The sequence below is a fragment of the Bos taurus genome, unplaced genomic scaffold (assembly GCF_002263795.3).
Source record: "Bos taurus isolate L1 Dominette 01449 registration number 42190680 breed Hereford unplaced genomic scaffold, ARS-UCD2.0 Leftover_ScbfJmS_713, whole genome shotgun sequence".
In the NCBI taxonomy this organism is placed as follows: Eukaryota; Metazoa; Chordata; class Mammalia; order Artiodactyla; family Bovidae; genus Bos; species Bos taurus.
The window spans coordinates 63,080-81,904 of NW_020192012.1; the positions used below are offsets into that span (position 1 = coordinate 63,080).

Here is an 18,825-nt window from a genome sequence, read left to right on the forward strand (position 1 = left end):
GTGTGATATGAGGGAGTATTCTCATTTCATTCATTTCCAGGTATGCAGCTTTCCTGGAACTGTCTAGCAAAGAGGCTGTCTTTTCTTCAACATATATTCTTATCTAATCTCTCATAGATTAATTGAACATAGATATTTGGAGACATGTGTTTTAAAACTGCAGTTTTTCTTCTTCAACATCAGGAGGAGCAGTTATGTTCTATTATGCTATGCTTAAGTAAAATTGCACATTCAGGGCATCTAAATTGGAATGCCCAATTTGCATATAGAAAATTAATTATGTAATTGAGACATTCAATTATTCTTGGACTCTTTTGAGAAAGCTGCTCTTAACAATGATTCACAGTATAAACAAAAGATTAATAGGAATATGCCCTTTGTGAGACTTAAAAAATGTTTCCAACTAAATAAAAAGGATGAAGTTAGCTGCAATACCTACATGTAGAAAAAATAACTTGTGTCTTGTTTAGAGTTCCAGCATATTCTCTTCTTTTTTAAAAAAATAATTTTATTAATTTATTTTGGCTGTGCTGGGTCTTCGTTGCTGTGTGGGCTTTTCTCTAGTTGCGACAAATGTGCAGACGTCTCCTTGCAGAGGCTTCTGTTGTTGTGGAGCACAGGCTCTAGGCGCTCAGGCTTCAGTAGTTGTGACATGTGGGTTCAGTAGTTGTGGTGCATGAACTTATTTGCTCCACAGCACGTGGGGTCTTCCCGGACTAGGGATCAAACCTGGGACTCCTGCATTGGCAGGCAGATTCTTGTACCACTGAGCCACCAGGTAAGCCCATACAACATATTCTCTTTAGAAACATTTACTTTAAATATGACCTAAATGAATAATTAAATTCCACTTAACATCAGAACCAGAGAAGGCAATGGCACCCCACTCCAGTACTCTTGCCTGGAAAATCCTGGACCAAGGAGCCTGGTAGGCTGCAGTCCATGGGGTCGTGAAGAGTTGGACACGCTTGAGTGACTTCACTTTCACTTTTCACTTTCATGGGTTGGAGAAGGAAATGGCAACCCATTCCAGTGTTCTTGCCTGGAGAGTCCCAGGAACGGCGGAGCCTGGTGGGCTGCCATCTATGGGGTTGCACAGAGTTGGACAGGACTGAAGCGACTTAGCAGCAGCATCAGTAACATCAGAACTGTTTTTGTAGTTCTATTATTTGGATCAATTTTTTCAGGTACTTTTTCCTCCTCCATAACCATTAACCAAGGCCACTTATAAGTGGAAAAGCAGAGTTAAGAGCCCTTTCCTCTCCCTTTCAATTTCCAATTAGCAGGTTTATTAATGAGCAATTAAAGGGGTGAAAGGCAGGCAGCTTAAGAAAAAAAGAGAAAGAAGCAAATAAAAGTAATTTTTGAAAACAGATTCAGATCCTAGGCAGTTCAGGTTGGGCTGCCCTATGTGCTGTGCAGGCTGTGATCTCTTCAGTTTGGAGCTCAATTTCTGATTTGGTTTTATAGTCTTACCCAAAAAGAAAACTGGATTTCTAGAAATGCCTTCTGTGCAGAGCAGTTCTGCAAAAGCTGCTTATATAACAGCTCTTTTTGCCAGCCTTCCACTCTCATAATAATAAACTATAACCACAGCCAACGTCAAGAAGCATCTTAACCTCTTGGACAAGGGATTCTGCCCCTCTTGTTGTTCAGTCTCTCAGTCTGTCAGTTTCCGACTCTTTGCAACCCCATGGACTGCAGCATTTCAGACTTCCCTGTCCTTCACTACTTACTGGAATTTGCTCAAACTCATGTCCATTGAATTGGTGATGCCATCCAACCATCTCATCCTCTGTTGTCCCCTTCTCCTCCTGCCTTCAGTCTTTCCCAGCATCAGGGTCTTTTGCAGTGAGTCAGCTCTTCCCATTAGGTGGCCAAAGTAATGGAGTTTCAGCCTCACATTTAGTCCGTCCAGTAGGGGCTGACGTTATCCAGAACCCTAAAGAAATTCTGGAAGCATTTACTTTGTCTCCCCAAAATATTGCTCAGATTGTCAAATCAACTTGACAATTAATTTGTTGTCAGGACACTGCCATGTGGTTTGTATGATGTCAACCTACTTTTTAGATAAATGCAGTCTGATTTTCTTGAATCAAGACATTTCCCAACTCTGTATATTTGTATAAATAGCCCTCAAAGCTTAGAGTCTGAGAGCTAAAAGCACTAACTAATGATAACAACCCCAAATGCCCTGGGCATAATATAAAATGCTACAGACTGTCCAGTTCCAGTAATCATATTTTAAATTTTCATTTTCTTCCTTTCCTATAACCATATAATAATGAAAGGTCAGGCTGGGCCTTTGTCTACCTAGTAAAACAGAGTAATCAAGCCATTTAAATATCAGTCCTACCACCCAAATTCTCCCTGACCTGCCCCCTTCTGAAATGTTGTCTGAGTTATGTTTCTGGGAGATACTGTGTGCTAATGGATTTCTTTCTGCTGTTAACAGGTTTTGGATTCAGGGACACAGAAAGAATATAGTCGGCCATATATTTTGCTGCAAAATAGAAACAGCCTATTTTACAAGATGGTGCAACAACTGGGCGAGGCGGAGGCTGCTACCCTCACCAAAAGGGCAAAATAGGTGAGCCTGCTGCGGGAAGGTGTAATTAAAATTTGCCTCCAGGGTGCACTCTTCACAAGATCTCCACCAAGTGTCTGGGAACAAGCACTCTGTGCTCTTTTCAGTTAGAAGCCACCAAAGAGGAAGTTTCATGACTGAGTCTTAACAACATGTGGCAGGTGGAAGGCAGGTCTGCTGAGAATCTGCAGCAGTGCTGGGGTTGGGGTTGGGATGTGTTAACCCTTCTGGGTACACACACCTGTGCCTGAGACAGAGATTTTTGATTCGACTTTCCACATGTTCGGACTCTGAGTTGAGATTCTCATGGAGCACTGAACACCCTCATTTTGAAGACCCTTTACATTCATTCTGATTGGTGTTCAGCACATTTGTGATACAAGTTTTGTTGAGGAATATCCCGGAAATTTGGGAGTTTAAGGGGAAAAATCTTGGAATATTTTGATTCTAGGAAGATCTTCCAGACAATGGTGTAGGTCTCTTCTGTTTTGTAATCTGTAAAGAAAACTCTTACCTGAAATTATCACTTTCTCCCTAATTCTTTGTTGTTTAGAATTAGGTCCATTTGCCCTCCATGCTTCCTCTATATTCTAGAAGATGAAATTTTCATCAGGACAAATCAAGAACTCACAGCACCTTCACACTGTAGTCTGAATGGTGCCTGAAGGGTTACAGAACACTTTCTCAGAGGTGAGGTGTGTGAGGCACTAAGCACCGTATGTGGTGTGAGGAAGGGGCTCAGTGAGTAACATTAGGTTACGTGGTATCTTTCTAAGAGAGGTGAAGTGGTAACCAAGGTCTGGTTTAAGAGGTTTAGCCATTGTCATACAGCCATCTGTAATTCTTTCTGAGACAAGGTGGGAGTGGGATTGGGGTTGATGGGAAGACAGAGGGAGGGAAGGAAGGTCTGGTGTTCTTGCCCCTTAACATGCATGGCTCAGGGTGGGATGTGGCTTCCCTATCGAAAATTTATCTCTAGGTGTTAAATTATTTTTGTATGTCCCCTTCTTTATACTTTTCCGCCTTTCCCAGATTTTCACTTGTAAACAGAATAAGATTATTTGTTATTTGTGTATTATTTAAAAAGTCTTAAAGAAAACATGCCCAAGTATCTTAAATACTTGTATACAAAAGATGTATCTAAAATGTGGCCTGACTTCATCACTGTCTCCTCTCAATCTTCTATAGAAATGAGGAAATGCAGAGCAGGACCTTCCACTGCTCATCAGGTAGAAGACTTCCTGAGTCACAGAGCTGGCTGAAGAGTTGACAGAGCTAGAGTTCATGCTTAGGTTTATGGACAAGAAAGTCTGTGTTCTGAATTTTTCATAAGTACTTACATTGTGTGCAAATGTTGAGAAGCTGAACAAGGAACTCTGTATTTTTTTTTTTTTTTTATGCCTGAAATTCACAGAGTGCTTTTATCCACTAGAGTGTCTCCTAGTCAAACCATCCCTCCTGAGACCTAGAGAGCCAGGAATCTCCCAAACTCTTTTGCTCTTTTGACCTTAGGCATTTCATATCAAAAAGATGTGTTCCCACCTGTGTGTCAAAGTCTTCATTTTAAAACTATATTATTATGACATTGAGTAATGAGAAATAGATCACAATTTTAGATTGGTTCAGATAATAAGATAATAGGGTTCAACCCTCTCTTTGTACAGGTAAGGAAACTAAGGTGCTTTAGAAGGAATGTGGCCCTATGTATATAACTGGTGTTAAGCTACCATAGCAGACACAGAATTATAAATTTGTTCTTTCAGTAAATATTTTAAATCAAGTGTAACATACACACTGAAGCAGACATAAGTCATAGACTTAGAAATCTTGTGATTCCTGGCCTAGTAATCCTGCACCTACTCTAACAATATTAATGGTAAGTTATATTTGTATAGTTCTTCATAATTTATTTTATACAGTTCTCACATGTATGATTTCACTTATTCTCCTGATGGTCCATTTTTATCCCATGTCATGGATGAGGAGAGTGCATTCAGAGTTCACTGAAGGTCACTGAGCTGATCCAGGGAGTACAGGAGGGAATTGCTGGGAGGCTGGGTGCTGTCCTAGGTACTGCGCTCTGTGTCCAGCCTGAGAACACTTCCCCTGCTCCGTGGTAGCCAAGGTCGGGCCAGTCACCAAAGTTCAGAGGGTGACAGAACCTCACTTTTGGATTTCAGTCCTGCCACTGGCTCAGATCACCTCTACAGAAAGAAATGCATTTCTTAATTCTCATCCCATCTTGACATTACTTCTGCATACTCTGCATCATCTTAGGAGTACAAACTGCCAGATCATCAGTTTTTTGAATGTGCAAGTGTCAGATATCAATGCATTGTTCAGAGCTATAACATGGGGAGCATTAGCCTAAGTCATAAGGTTTTCACTAATAGAACAGAATTCATTCATCTAAAAAGAAAACCCAAAATCTGGGAGAAGGTGCTTCCACATCTCAGTTTGTTGAACTCATAGCTCAGGTGAGCTGACACTGTCTGATTGACCCTTTTGGATGATCCTTGAAATAGTAGAGAAAGTACCTTTTAGATACATAAAGCTAAAGGGGAAGTAATTTGCTAGGGCTGCCATACAAAGACCAAAAAGTAGGCAACTTAAACAGCAGAAACTTATATCCTCACAGCCCTGGAGGTGGGAAGTCTGAGGTCAAGGTGTCAGCAGGGTTGATTTCCTCTGGGGTCTCGCTCCTTGACTTGTAGACACCATCTTCTGTCTGTGTCTTACATGCTCGTCCCTCTGTGTAAGACTGTCCTGGTCTCTTCTTATGAAAACTCCAGTCTGTTAGATTAGGACCCACTTGTATGATTTCTTTTTAACTTTATTGCCTCTTTAAAGACACTGTCTCCAAATACAGTCAAATTCTGTGGTACTGGGGGATTTAGGACTTCAACATGTAAAATTGGTGGTGAGAGGGTAACAGGCAAGAAGACCAGGGGTCTCCAAATGGAGGGAGTAGTTTGCAAGTGTCAGACATTTTTTATCTCTCTCTTAAGCTGCAGGAGGAAACAAACTACTAGTGTTATATTTTTTCCCCTTCTCTGTACAAATTTATATCCGCAGAAAAAGAAATGCAAAAAGGCAAAATGATTGCCTGAGGAGGCCTTACAAATAGCTGAAAAAGAAGAGAAGCTAAAGGCAAAGGAGAAAAGAAAACATATACCCATTTGAATGCAGAGTTCCAAAGAATAGCAAGGAGAGATAAGAAAGCCTTCCTCAGTGATCAGTGCAAAGAAATAGAGGAAAACAATAGAATGGGAAAGACTAGAGATCTCTTCAAGAAAATTAGAGATACGAAGGGTATCGTTCATGCAAAGATGGGGTCAATAAAGGAAAGAAATTGTATGGACCTAACAGAAGAAATTAAGAAGATGTGGCAAGAATACATAGAACTATACAAAAAAGATATTCAACACCAAGATAATCATGATAGTGTGATCACTCACCTAGAGCCAGATATCCTGGAATGTAAAGTCAAGTGGGCCTTAGAAAGCATCACTACTAACAAAGCTAGTGGAAGTGATGGAATTCCAGTTTAGCTAATTCAAATCCTAAAAGATGATGCTGTGAAAGGGCTGCAATCAATATGCCAGCAAATTTGGAAAACTCAGCATTGGCCACAGGACTAGAAAAGGTCAGTTTTCATTCCAATCCCAAAGAAAGGCAATGCCAAAGAATGCTCTAACTACCACACAATAGCACTCATCTCACAGGCTAGCAAAGTAATGCTCAAAATTCTCCAAGCTGGGCTTCAGCAGTGTGTGAACCGTGAACTCCCAGATGTTTAAGCAGCTGGATTTAGAAAAGGCGTAGGAACCAGAGATCAAATTGCTAACATCCACTGGATCATCAAAAAAGCAAGAGAGTTCCAGGAAAACATCTACTTCTGCTATATTGACTATGCCAAAGACTTTGACTCTGTGGATCACAACAAACTGTGGAAAATCCTTCAAGTGATGGGAATACCAGACCACCTGGTCTGCCTCCTGAGAAATCTATATGCAGGTCAGGAAACAGCAGTAAAAATTGGACTTGGAACAACAGTCTTGTTCCAAATCAGGAAAGGAGTACATCAAAGGTGTATATTGCCACGCTGCTTATTTAACTTAGATGCAGAGTACGTCATGAGAAACTCTGGGCTGGATGAAGCGCAAGCTGGGATCAAGATTGCCGGGAGAAATATCAATAACTTCAGATATGCAGATGACACCATCCTTATGGCAGAAAGTGAAGAACTAAAGAGCCTCTTGATGAAAGTGAAAGAGGAGAGCTAAAAGGTTGGCTTAAAGCTCAACATCCCAAAAATTAAGATCATGGTATCTGGTCCCATCACTTCATGACAAATAGATGGGGAAACAGTGGAAACAATGATAGGCTTTATTTTTGGGGGCTCCAAAATCACTGTAGATGGTGACTGAAGCCATGAAATTAAAAGATACTTGCTCCTTGGAAGAAAAGTTATGACCAACCTAGACAGCACATTAAAAAGCAAAGACATTGCTTTGACAACAAAAGTCCATGTAGTCAAAGCTATGGTTTTTCCAGTAATCATTTATGGATGTGAGAGATGGACAATAAAGAAAGCTGAGCACTGAAGAATTGATGCTTTTGAACTGTGGTGTAGAAGACTCTTGAAGTCCCTTGGAAATCAAGGAGATCAAACCAGTCAATCTTAAAGGAAATCAGTCCTGAATATTCATTGGAAGGACTGATGCTGAAGGTGAAACTCCAATATTTTGGCCTCCTGATGCAAAGAACTGACCCATTTGAAAAGGCCCTGATGCTGGGAATTATTGAAGGCAGGAGGAAAAGGGGACAACAGAGGATAAGATGGTTGGATGGCATCAGTGACTCAATGGGCATGAGTTTGAGTAAGCTCTGGGAGTTGGTGGTGGACAGGGAACCGTGGTGTACTGCAGTCCATGGGGACACAAAAAGTGGGATAGGACTGAGCAACTGAACTGAACTGATACAAATTTAAAAAGAGGTTTCTTTTAAAATTCTGTGTTGCCATAAGGATACCGGGTTCCACCTGAACTTAACTTTCTCAAACCTTGAGCTAACCAAAGCATTTTTCTTATGGAAATGATTGTCTTAAACTATGCAAATGAACTATGTATTTACCCTGGACTCTGTCTTCAAGTGGGTTCCCCCTAAGACTCAGAATTGACATGACAAACGAGTATGTTTTACTCATGCAAATGTTTTCATAAGCTATGTCAATGAGACTGTATTTGCTTAGAAACCTGCCTTTCTTCAAGATTCATGTCAATCATTTTATGGCCAGGGACAACTCACCTTGTGCCAATGTTATCTCAAAAAATGTTGTTTGTAATGGGCCTGCTGCCAGTCTCTGAGTTCTGAGACATTTCCTTTCTCTAATTAGCAGACTGCTAGTAGCTGTATGGATCTTCCCTGTAGCTCAGATGGTAAAGAATCTGCCTGCAGTGCAGGAGACCTGGGTTAGATCCATGGGTTGGAAAGATCATCTGGAAAAGGGAATGACAATCCACTCCAGTATTCTTGCCTGGAGAATCCCATGGACAGAAGAGCCTGGTGGGCCACAGTCCGTGTGGTCACAAAGAGTCGGACACAACTGACCGACTAACACTGCTACTACTAGTAGCTATATAACATCCACCTAAAGACTAGCAGGGAGCACTCTTTCTGCCCCCTTCTGATGTCTATGTCAGAAGCTTTCTCTATGTCTTTTATACTTTAATAAAACTTTATTACACAAAAGCTCTGAATGATCAAGCCTAATCACTAGCCCCAGATTGAATTCTTCTCTGGATGCCAAGAATCTCAGTTTCTTCATGATTCTGCAACAGCCTTTCAGAAGGGACACAGTTCAGCTCCAAGAATAAATACCTATCATCCACTCTATCCTGTGATGAAGCAGATCTGGTTGAGGTTTTTTGAAGTTTCTTTGTTCCCAGGGTGTAACAGAGGTGTCATTTTGTCTATTCATGACATCACCTAATACAGCCCAGAAGTTATAAAATTATCATATCCTAGCTCCAGGAGCCTGGACCCATTTGAATAGATGGAGCAGGTACTTAGCATCCACGTGGCCTTGTGTCCCCCAGGTCTCTGAGCCTCAGGTCCTCACCTGTGTGTAGAGCAAGATTACAGCCCTGCTGGCTTCTTCACACTTACCACAGGGATCAGATGAGAGAGCACATGCTTAAGTGCTTGAAGAATACAGAGCATTTTACAGTATAAAAGTGGGATCATTTTGTAAAAGGCTGTAGGTAGAAACCTTGCCTCCCAATAATAAAACAAATAAACCCATAATTCTTCTAGGTCACTTTAGAGACTCTAAATCAGGGGTCCCCAACTGCTGAATATCCTTTGCAGTATTCAGTTCAGGTATTTTAGACCATGAAGCAAAGTCCTTTTCGGTTAAAAGTTGCTAAAAATAATATTTTCTTTATAAAAAAAAATTGTATTGAGAAGGGTTATGGAGAAAGGAACCAGGTGATTTTGGAAAGAATATTAAGCAGTAGAAAATGAAACTTATTTTCCTTTGTTCCTTTAACTGTTTTTAGTTTCCCCAAAAGAGTACATAAATCTATAATCAAAAAGTATGTCTAGCTTAATAAAATGGAGGAGAGTGATGATATGCAATTAACCAGCCACCCCCTACCCCTGACTCTCACCAAAGGCTTTATTTTTAAATGCTTCCATTACAATGGAAATAGCTTCAGATTTCAGCCAGTGGACCCAAGCATTCTTGGAGGGTTTATTTTTCCCCTTAAGTGACATTTAAATATATAGCATTTCATATGCAGAGCAGGATATGTTAGCAACAAGAGAGTAAGAAAGTACACTTACTATGAAGGTGGGTGTCCTAGTGCTTTTCTGTTTTGTGTGTGAAGTTCATTCCATCTCATAATAATGAAAGGTTGTTGTTGAATCACGCGAATACACCAGGATTCTTGGCCCCCGGAGGAGAAGAATTCAATCCGGGGCCAGAGACGAGGCTTGATCGCTCAGAGCTTTTGTGTAATAAAGTTTTATCAAAGTATAAAGGAGATAGAGAAAGCTTCTGACATAGGCATCAGAAGGGGGCAGAAAGAGTACCCGCTTGCTAGTGTTAACAATGAGGTTATATAATCCAAAGAATGTCTGGAGGTTGTAAAGACCTCCTCCGACCTACTCCCATAATTTACATTTTAAGATAACACTGTCCTCAGGCAAGATACATCCTTGTAAAGACCAGGTATACTCCCATAATTAACATTTTAAAATAACAGAAGGTTGAATCCAAAGACTGTCCTTAGGCAGGATACATTATTGGTATATAATCCTAAGGAATGTGGAGAAAGAAAAAAAGTTTGTCCTTTTTTCCTCCTTGAGAATTCCAGACCCCTCTCTCTTTGGGGACCCCTGGACTCCCTATCAACCTGCCTAGGAAATGACTCTCTCAATAACTTTGTTTACAGCACCCACAATGCACTTGCGGTCAGGTTTTATAAAGGATATCTGGGATCATATGAGTCGGACATGACTGGGCAACTGAACTGAACTGAACTGAAGCAACCCAGTTTGTGAAACGAGTCAGCCTCTGATAGACGATACATTTTCTGTTTTAAAGACTCAAATGAAACTTTCACATTCTTTTGAGGATAAAGAGTTACACTTGAAGTCGTTTTTTTGCCCAAACATGTTTAGAGTTAAGGCTTCACAAGCCCTGACATTATTTTATTTTGTTATGTGCATCTGTAAAGAACCGAGATACAGTATAGCTACTAAAAACTGATTGTGGAACTTGACAACACTTCATTTCCTCTGTGTTCTGATTATACACTGAGAAGACCTGTATCTCTTCCAGTTCAGCTAGAGTTTGGTAGAATTCAGCAGCTCAAAGGTCTGGCAGAGATCTGTCCTATTATTGGGTATCATCTTACATTTTAGAGAAGTCTCTTGGTTGAGTCATTGTTAGCACTTTTGATTCTCTTTTCATTCTTGGCACCCACTATCCACAGATCACATCTCTAGAGGCCCTATAACTGCTTTGCCGCACAAATTAAACACCAGGATATTTCATACATATATGCCAGTGTTTTAGTGCCTGTAAATCAGAGTTTATAAAATATAAAGATAAAAGCCTGATACTAACATCCAAATTTGTTGTGCTCCTTTTATATGTGAAAATGACAAACCCTGTTCAGATGTTAGATTTCCTACCTCTTTGTTACCCTGTTTTTAATTTATTTCAGGGAATAAAATGATTTTGCTTATCAATTTATTGTAGTGATAAAGCATATCTGTGAATCAGAATGATCAGAAATCTAGGAGATCTACAGGTTATTTGGCATTACGTCCAGACCCACTGGGGGTTTTAATGGGACTGCTCCCTCCATAGAATAAATACAGCCCTGGTTTTCTAAAACTGTGTCTCCAATAGTAATATGATTGCTTCACATTTAGAAGGATACCTAGAAATGTGTTGCCTTAGGAGGAGGACTTTAAAACTTTTAAACATGTTGTTTTTGTCTTTTTCTCCCTCAGGTGTACTTCAAAAGGAGATAGCAAAATATTACTCACAGTGACCATGTGGTTATAAATGTTTCCAGTGGACAGCCCTCAGCCTTCACAATTTTTGAGTCAACACTGTGATTCTACCATGAGTTCATGTCTATTCCAAAGGCTTTTTTCCAATAGGTTTTGCACTGCATAAACTATATTCTACTTGTTTTACACCAGCAACAAATATTTACACATTACAAAATGTGAGTTCTCCAACTTCACTCAATGATTTCAAGCTCTTGAAAAAGGATTTATTATGTTTACTTAAATGTTATATTATTTTCTTTCTTATCCAAATCAGAGGTGCAGGCCACCAATAATAGCCGTTTCCCAGGTTTTGTGTCTTGAGAGACTCCAGAGCCAAACTCATTTTCTAAGATTTGAGACAAAGTTGTCACAGTTTTTTTTTGTTTTTTATTTTACTGTTTCCAGAATTACATATTACTTTCCAGTTATATCAGGGATTCTGTTTACTTGAAGACTGTGTGAAGTTGCTGTTTTGTGTCACCACTTCCTTTAACATGACTAGGATCCATTTTTCCACCAAAAGACCTCTGGTTAAAATACTATAGGGAAAACTGATAGGAAAACATACAATATACTATAGTTTAAGTGAAAGTGAAAGAAAGAAAGTGAAAGTGAAGTCCTCAGTCGTGTCTGGCTCTTTGCGACCCCGTGGACTGTAGCCCACCAGGCTCCTCTGTCTATGGGATTCTCCAGGCAAGAATACTGGAGTGGGTTGCCATGCCCTCCTCCAGGGAATCTTCCCAACCCAGGGATCGAACCCAGGTCTCCTGCATTGCAGGCAGACTTTTACCCTTTGAGCCAACAGGGAAACCCTGATTTAAGCCTAGTTTAAGTAACCAAAAAAAAAAAAATATATATATATATATATGGTTAAATACTGAAGGACAATGTTATATGTTCTAAAAGAGAAGGAAGATAAAATATGCTTTCTCAAAATAGGAGCCCTTCTAAGGGATTTGCTAATGAAGGACAGAATGTGCTAGACTGTCTTCTAGATAGAGGATTTTAGTTTTTTCTGTTTTGTTTTTTTACATTACAAATGGTGGTAAAGTATATATAACATCATTTTTAGTCACATAATCCAGTGGCATTAATCACATTTACAGTGTTGTGTAGCCACATTGTCTGGGTAACTTTTGGTAATTATGTTTTTTCCTATTCAGTGTGTTATTTCACAGAGTCATTTTGATAAGTTATTTCCTGTGAGTTTTTCTTGATTGGCATACATTTATTCACAATATTTTATATGTTTAATATCTGCAGCATCTCTGTATTCTTTTGGCTTTCTAATTTTCTTTTAACCTTCTTTTTATAAATAATCTTGCATAACTTTTTCCTGTTTTCAAAGAATCAACTTTCTGCTTGATTGATGCTCTCTTTTTTCCCCAGTTCATAATATCATTCTTTCCTTCAACTTTTCCTTAACTTTGAGGTTTTTCCTCTAAATTCTTAAATTGAAAAGAGATTATTAACATCATTATTTTTCTAATATATATAAAGCTGACTTTTCCCCTAAGATCCTCTTTAGCTGCAACCTGCAAGTTTTGGTACTCAACACCGTTGATAGCCATAGTATTATTCATTTGCTAATTCCTAATTTAATTCATTAACTGTATCTTTAACCCATGAGTTATTCATAAGTATAATGTTCTCTAAATTTCAAATTTGAATGGATTTTTTTAAATTAGATTCAGCCATGTGGGACTGCTAACATTCAGTCTTTTTTATAAGTGATAAAGTGGCAGTTTCATATGGTTCAATATATAGTTTTCTTTTGTTATTAACATATAACTTAATTTCATTTGGTCAGACAACATTCGATTGTGAATTTTAAACCATAGGTAACCACATTCACACAAAAGGTCCTTGTTTCTACCATTTTGTGTTTTATTGGGGGGTTTTAAAATGTTATAAATACATGTATAACCAGTAATTTTCAATAAAAATCCTCCCCAAATACTGGAGTGTTTTCTGATAAGTGTTGCAGGCTGGTTCTCTGGGATGCAGACTCAGATGGAGTTTAGCACTGGGATGTGTGTCAGGGGTGCCCTTGGGGTCAACACTGTGGAGGGAAGAAACAGGGTAAGGCAAAGGGAAGGATCAAGCTAAATCACTGGCCCAGATGACCTGAGCTGACCCCATGGGGGTCTGGAATGAAGATAGCCCCTCAGGGTTGTCCTGACACATCCAATGACCAAGTCTTTATACCTCCACCCAGATGGATCATTGCACGTAGGCTGCCCCCAGAGGGGCTGGTGGTTTAAGGTTTCCCACTGGCAGCACTTACAGCTGCTGGACAACGAGTCCCTGAAGGGAGGTCAGGAGAGCACATCTCCATGTCCCCCCTGGGCATGTATCACAGCTCCAGAGGTAGGTGATGAGGGTGTACTGTGGGGGAGACTCTTGATGACTGATGTTTAAGTCAAAATGATGACTCAGTGATTCTCCTGAATACCCTCTGGTCTAAAAAATAGAGGAGAAGGTACATGTAGGGGAGATATCCTCATTCTCCAGGGTCAGTCCAGTTGTTACCTCTTCTAGGAAGTCACATTAACATCAGTCGCCATCCTAGGTAACTCGGATTTGTGTGGTACCCTGAGCACCTCTCGTGTTAAACTGAACCATACTAGGTTAGTGTCCTGTGTCACCATCCTGAGAGACCTTATTTTTAAACAAGGGGCCTGTTCTTTCTGTTGTGCATGTAGCCTGCCCTGAGTGTGAGAAAAAGTTAGTTTAGTTTCTCACTAAACTAAGTGACCAAAAGACTTGAAACTGTGCCCTGTTCACTGATTATGGCTTCTAGCAGAATGTGCACAGAGGGTGCTCAGTAAATGTTTGTGGAATGCACAAATGATGACTGAGAGCAAACCTTCCTTCTCAACTTTATAACTGTGAGATATTAAGAGGGAGCCTGGGATAACAGAAAGCCCTGGTTTTGGAGTCAGTCACACTGATCTGTCCTTTCTCTACTACCACTAGCAGTGTGGGTGTGGGAAAGCAGTGACAAGCCAAGGTGCCAGGACATTAGAATGGCACCATCCTTGACAAAATAGGCTCTGGACACCCTACAGCCACGTAGTCTTAGTTACATGCTTGGGTAAGCATCTCAACCTCTGAATCTCAGCTTCTTTGTCTGGAAAATGAATAGTTCCTGCTGTTGAACCATTGCTTTGGTTGGGATGATGACCTAAGAACATCCAAAGACACAGGGTGGAATCACTGACCTTGGAGATTCTTATCACCAGGACAGGAGAACAGAATGGGTGTGGATGAAGGAGGTTTGTAGATTGAAGAAAGTGTACTTGAGGAGGTCCGCATCTGATGGCCTAAACCAAACTGTTCCTCCTCCACATGTAGTTAAAATGGCACAAGCACACAGGGAGGAGCACAAGCTCTGGAGTCAGGGACAAATACTGGCTCCTCTGAGCACTGACTGGGTTTGAATTCAAGTTCTGCTACCTGGTGAGTGTGGGCTGTTAAGGTTGGGAAGCCCACTGTGCTTCGGGGTCTTTGTCGGAAAGGTGAGGTGGGGATACCTTCTTGATTCTCAGAAGGCTGCTGCAAAGATTAACTATGACAGTGATACTCACAGTGAGGACTGTGCACTACTACCAGTCCATGACGTGTTTGTAGCCTGGTTAGAAGTAAGTACAGGAATTTCAAGAAAGCTAGAAACTCAAAACCATCTGTATTGCTGTGATATCCACCCTCATGATGGGTGGGATCCTGAACACCCTGGGGACCAGTGTGAGGGTTGCACTATGGGGTGGAGGGGCACATGGCTGAGCTGCACACTAGCCATGCACAGTGGGTCATTGATTAGGTCTCAGTGGGCTGAAAATGTGAAATTAGATAAAACTGATATTTAATACCAGACAGGTAAGAAACAAGGCTGAATATGGTCAATGCTTTTGAACAATGCTGTATATATGATGAGCTGTCAATCAGTACTACCCTCTCTAGCACTATCCTCTTTATTAATTCTTACCATCATATTTAACTTAAAATTAGAGCATACAGGCTTTCAAAAGGCCCTGCAATACATTATCAATATTTTCAGTTGAGTTTAGTTCAGTCGCTCAGTTGTGTCCGACTTTTTGCGACCCCATGAATCGCAGCACGCCAGGCCTCCCTGTCCATCACCAACTCCCGCAGTTCACACAGACTCACGTCCATCGAGTCAGTGATGGATCAGCCATCTCATCCTCTGTCATCCCCTTATCCTCCTGCCCCCATTCGCTCCCAGCATCAGAGTCTTTTCCAGTGAGTCAACTCTTCTCATGAGGTGGCCAAAATACTGGAGTTTCAGCTTTAGCATCATTCCTTCCAAAGAAATCCCAGGGCTGATCTCCTTCAGAATGCACTGGTTGGATCTCCTTGCAGTCCAAGGGACTCTCAAGAGTCTTCTCCAACACCACAGCTCAAAAGCATCAATTCTTTGGCACTCAGCCTTCTTCACAGTCCAACTCTCACATCCATACATGACCACAGGAAAAACCATAGCCTTGACTAGACGAACCTTTGTTGGCAAAATAATGTCTCTGCTTTTTAATATGCTGTCTAGGTTGATCATAACTTTCCTTCCAAGGAGTAAGAGTCTTTTAATTTCATGGCTGCAAGCACAATCTGCAGTGATTTTGGAGCCCCCCAAAATAAAGTCAGCCACTGCTTCCACTGTTTCCCCATCTATTTGCCATGAAGTGATGGGACTTGGATGCCATGATCTTAGTTTTCTGAATGTTGAGCTTTAAGCCAACTTTTTCACTCTCCTCTTTCACTTTCATCAAGAGGCTCTTTAGTTCTTCTTCCCTTTCTGCCATGAGGATGGTGTCATCTGCCTATCTGAGGTTATTGATATTTCTCCAGGAAATCTTGATTCCAGCTTGTGCTTCCTCCAGCCCAGCATTTCTCATGATGTACTCTGCATTTAAGTTAAATAAACAGGGTGACAATATAGAGCTTTGATGTTCTCCTTTTCCTGTTTGGAACCAGTCTGTTGTTTAATGTCCAGTTCTAACTGTTGCTTCCTGACCTGAATACAGGTTTCTCAAGAGGCAGGTCACATGGTCTGGTATTCGCATCTCCCCTTCAGAATTTTCCACAGTTTATTGCGATCCACACAGTCAAAGGCTTTGGCATAGTCAATAAAGCAGAAATAGATGTGTTTTTTTTTTTTTTCCCTGAAATTCTATTGCTTTTTCGATGACCCAGAGGATGTAGGCAATTTGATCTCTGGTTCCTCTACCTTTTCTAAAACCAGCTTGAACATCTGGAAGTTCACGGTTCATGTATTGCTGAAGCCTGGCTTGGAGAATTTTGAGCATTACTTCTCTAGCGTGTGAGATGAGTACAATTGTATAGTAGTTTGAGCATTCTTTGGCATTGCCTTTCTTTGGGATTGGAATGCAAACTAACCTTTTCTCAGTCCTGTGGCCACAGCTGAATTTTCCAAATTTGCTGATGTAACAGCATCATCTTTTAGGATTTGAAATAGCTCAGCTGGAATTCCATCATCTCCACTAGCTTTGTTCATAGTGATACTTCCTAAGGCCCACTTGACTTCACATTCCGGGATGTCTGGCTCTAGGTGAGTGTTAGTGATTACACCATCATGATTATCTGGGTCGTGAAGATCTTTTTTGTATAGTTCTTCTGTGTATTCTTGCCACCTCTTTTTAATATCTTCTGTTTCTGTTAGGTCCATACCATTTCTATTCTTTATTGCACCCATCTTTTCATGAAATGTTCCCTTGGTATCTCTAATTTTCTTGAAGAGATCTCTAGTCTTTCCCATTCTATTATTTTCCTCAATTTCTTTTCATTGATTGCTGAGGAAGGCTTTCTTATCTCTCCTTTCTATTCTTTGGAATTTGGCATTCAAATGGGTATATCTTTCCTTTTCTCCTTTGCTTTTCAATTCTCTTCTCTTCACAGCTATTTGTGAAGGCCTCCACAGACAGCCATTTTGCTTTTTTGCATTTCTTTTTCTTTGGGTTGCTTTTGATTCCTGTTTCCTGTACACTGTCATGAACCTCCATCCATAGTTCATCAGGCACTCTGTCTATCAGATCTAGTCCCTTAAATCTATTTCTCATTTCCACTCTATAGTCATAAGGGATTTGATTTAAGTCATACCTGAAAGATCTAATGGTTCTCCCCACTTTCTTCAACTTAAGTCTGAATTTGGCAATAAGGAGTTCTTGATCTGAGCCACAGTCAGCTCCCAGTCTTGTTTTTGTTGACTGTATAGAGCTTCTGCATCTTTGGCTGCAAATAATATAATCAATCTGACTTCGGTGTGACCATCTGGTGATGTCCATGTGTAGAGTCTTCTCTTGTGTTGTTGGAAGAGGGTGTTTGCTATGACCAGTGCGTTCTCTTGGCAAAACTCTATTACACTTTGCCCTGCTTCATTCCGTACTCCAAGGCCAAATCTGGCTGTTACTTATTCCAGGTATTTCTTGACTTCCTACTTTTGCATTCCAGTCCCCTATAATGAAAAGGACACCTTTTTTGGGTGTTAGTTCAAAAAGGTCTTGTAGGTCTTCATAAAACCATTCAACTTCAGCTTCTTCAGTGCTACTTGTTGGGGCATAGACTTAGATTACCGTGATATTGAATGTTTGCCTTGGAAATGAACAGAGATCATTCTGTTGTTTTGCAATTGCATCCAAGTACTACATTACGGACTCTTTGGTTGACCATGATGGCTACTCCATTTCTTCTAAGGGATTCCTGCCCACAGTAGTAGATATAATGGTCATCTGAGTTAAATTCACCCATTCCAGTCCATCTTAGTTCACTGATTCCTAGAATGTTGATGTTCACTCTTGTCATCTCCTGTTTGACCACTTCCAATTTGCCTTGATTCATGGACTTAACATTCCAGGTTCCTATGCAATATTGCTCTTTACAGCATTGGACCTTGCTTCTATCACCAGTCCCATCCACAACTGGGTGTTGTTTTTGTTTTAACTCCATCCCTTCATTCTTTCTGGAGTTATTTCTCCACTAATTTCCAGTAGGATATTGGGCACCTACAGACCTGGGGAGTTCCTCTTTCAGTATCCTATCATTTTGCCTTTTCATACTGTTCATGGGGTTCTCAAGGCAAGAATACTGAAGTGGTTTTCCATTCCCTTCTCCATTGGACCACATTCTGTCAGACCTGTCCACCATGACCCATCCATCTTGAGTGGCTCCACATGGCATGGCTTCATTTCATTGAGTTAGACAAGGCTGTAGTCTGCATGATAAGATTTTTAGTAGCATTAAAAAGTTAGAAATAAGTAAATTTCTGTTTAAGTGTAAAGGATTTGTTTCAAGTCTAAAAACAATACTGTGCATGTATTTTTACCGATTCTATTCTTGAATCAACAGCATGGTCCTAAGGTTGAAGAAGGTCCCTGGAAGCAGAACAGACCACTTTTAAACTCTCAGAGATTTTTAAAATACAAAGTTTTAAGTGTAAGCTATTAATTTTCCTTTAAAAGCAGAAAGAATATGGATTAACTGAGTTTTTGTTTTTTAAACATAATGTTCTAAGGAAAGTGTTTCTTTTTTTCAAAAACTAAAACAGCAACATGTGTTGAAAACAGGGAGAAATATATATTTATTTGAATTTAGACCTAAAAATAACATTACTAGTAGGAATTGCATGCCAA

At 40.2% G+C, this 18,825-nt stretch overlaps 1 protein-coding gene across 1 annotated transcript in view; it reads left to right on the forward strand.

Moving 5' to 3' along the window:
- LOC112445749 (ATP-binding cassette sub-family C member 4) overlaps positions 1-13,124 on the forward strand; it is a gene marked incomplete at its 5' end in the record, with an annotated part of 72,562 nt that extends 59,438 nt beyond the window's left edge. Inside the window, 2 exon segments of the mRNA XM_024989220.2 lie at positions 2,456-2,590; positions 11,117-13,124. Of these exon segments, the coding sequence (XP_024844988.2) occupies positions 2,456-2,590 (135 nt within the window).
- Positions 13,125-18,825: the final 5,701 nt, after the last annotated feature.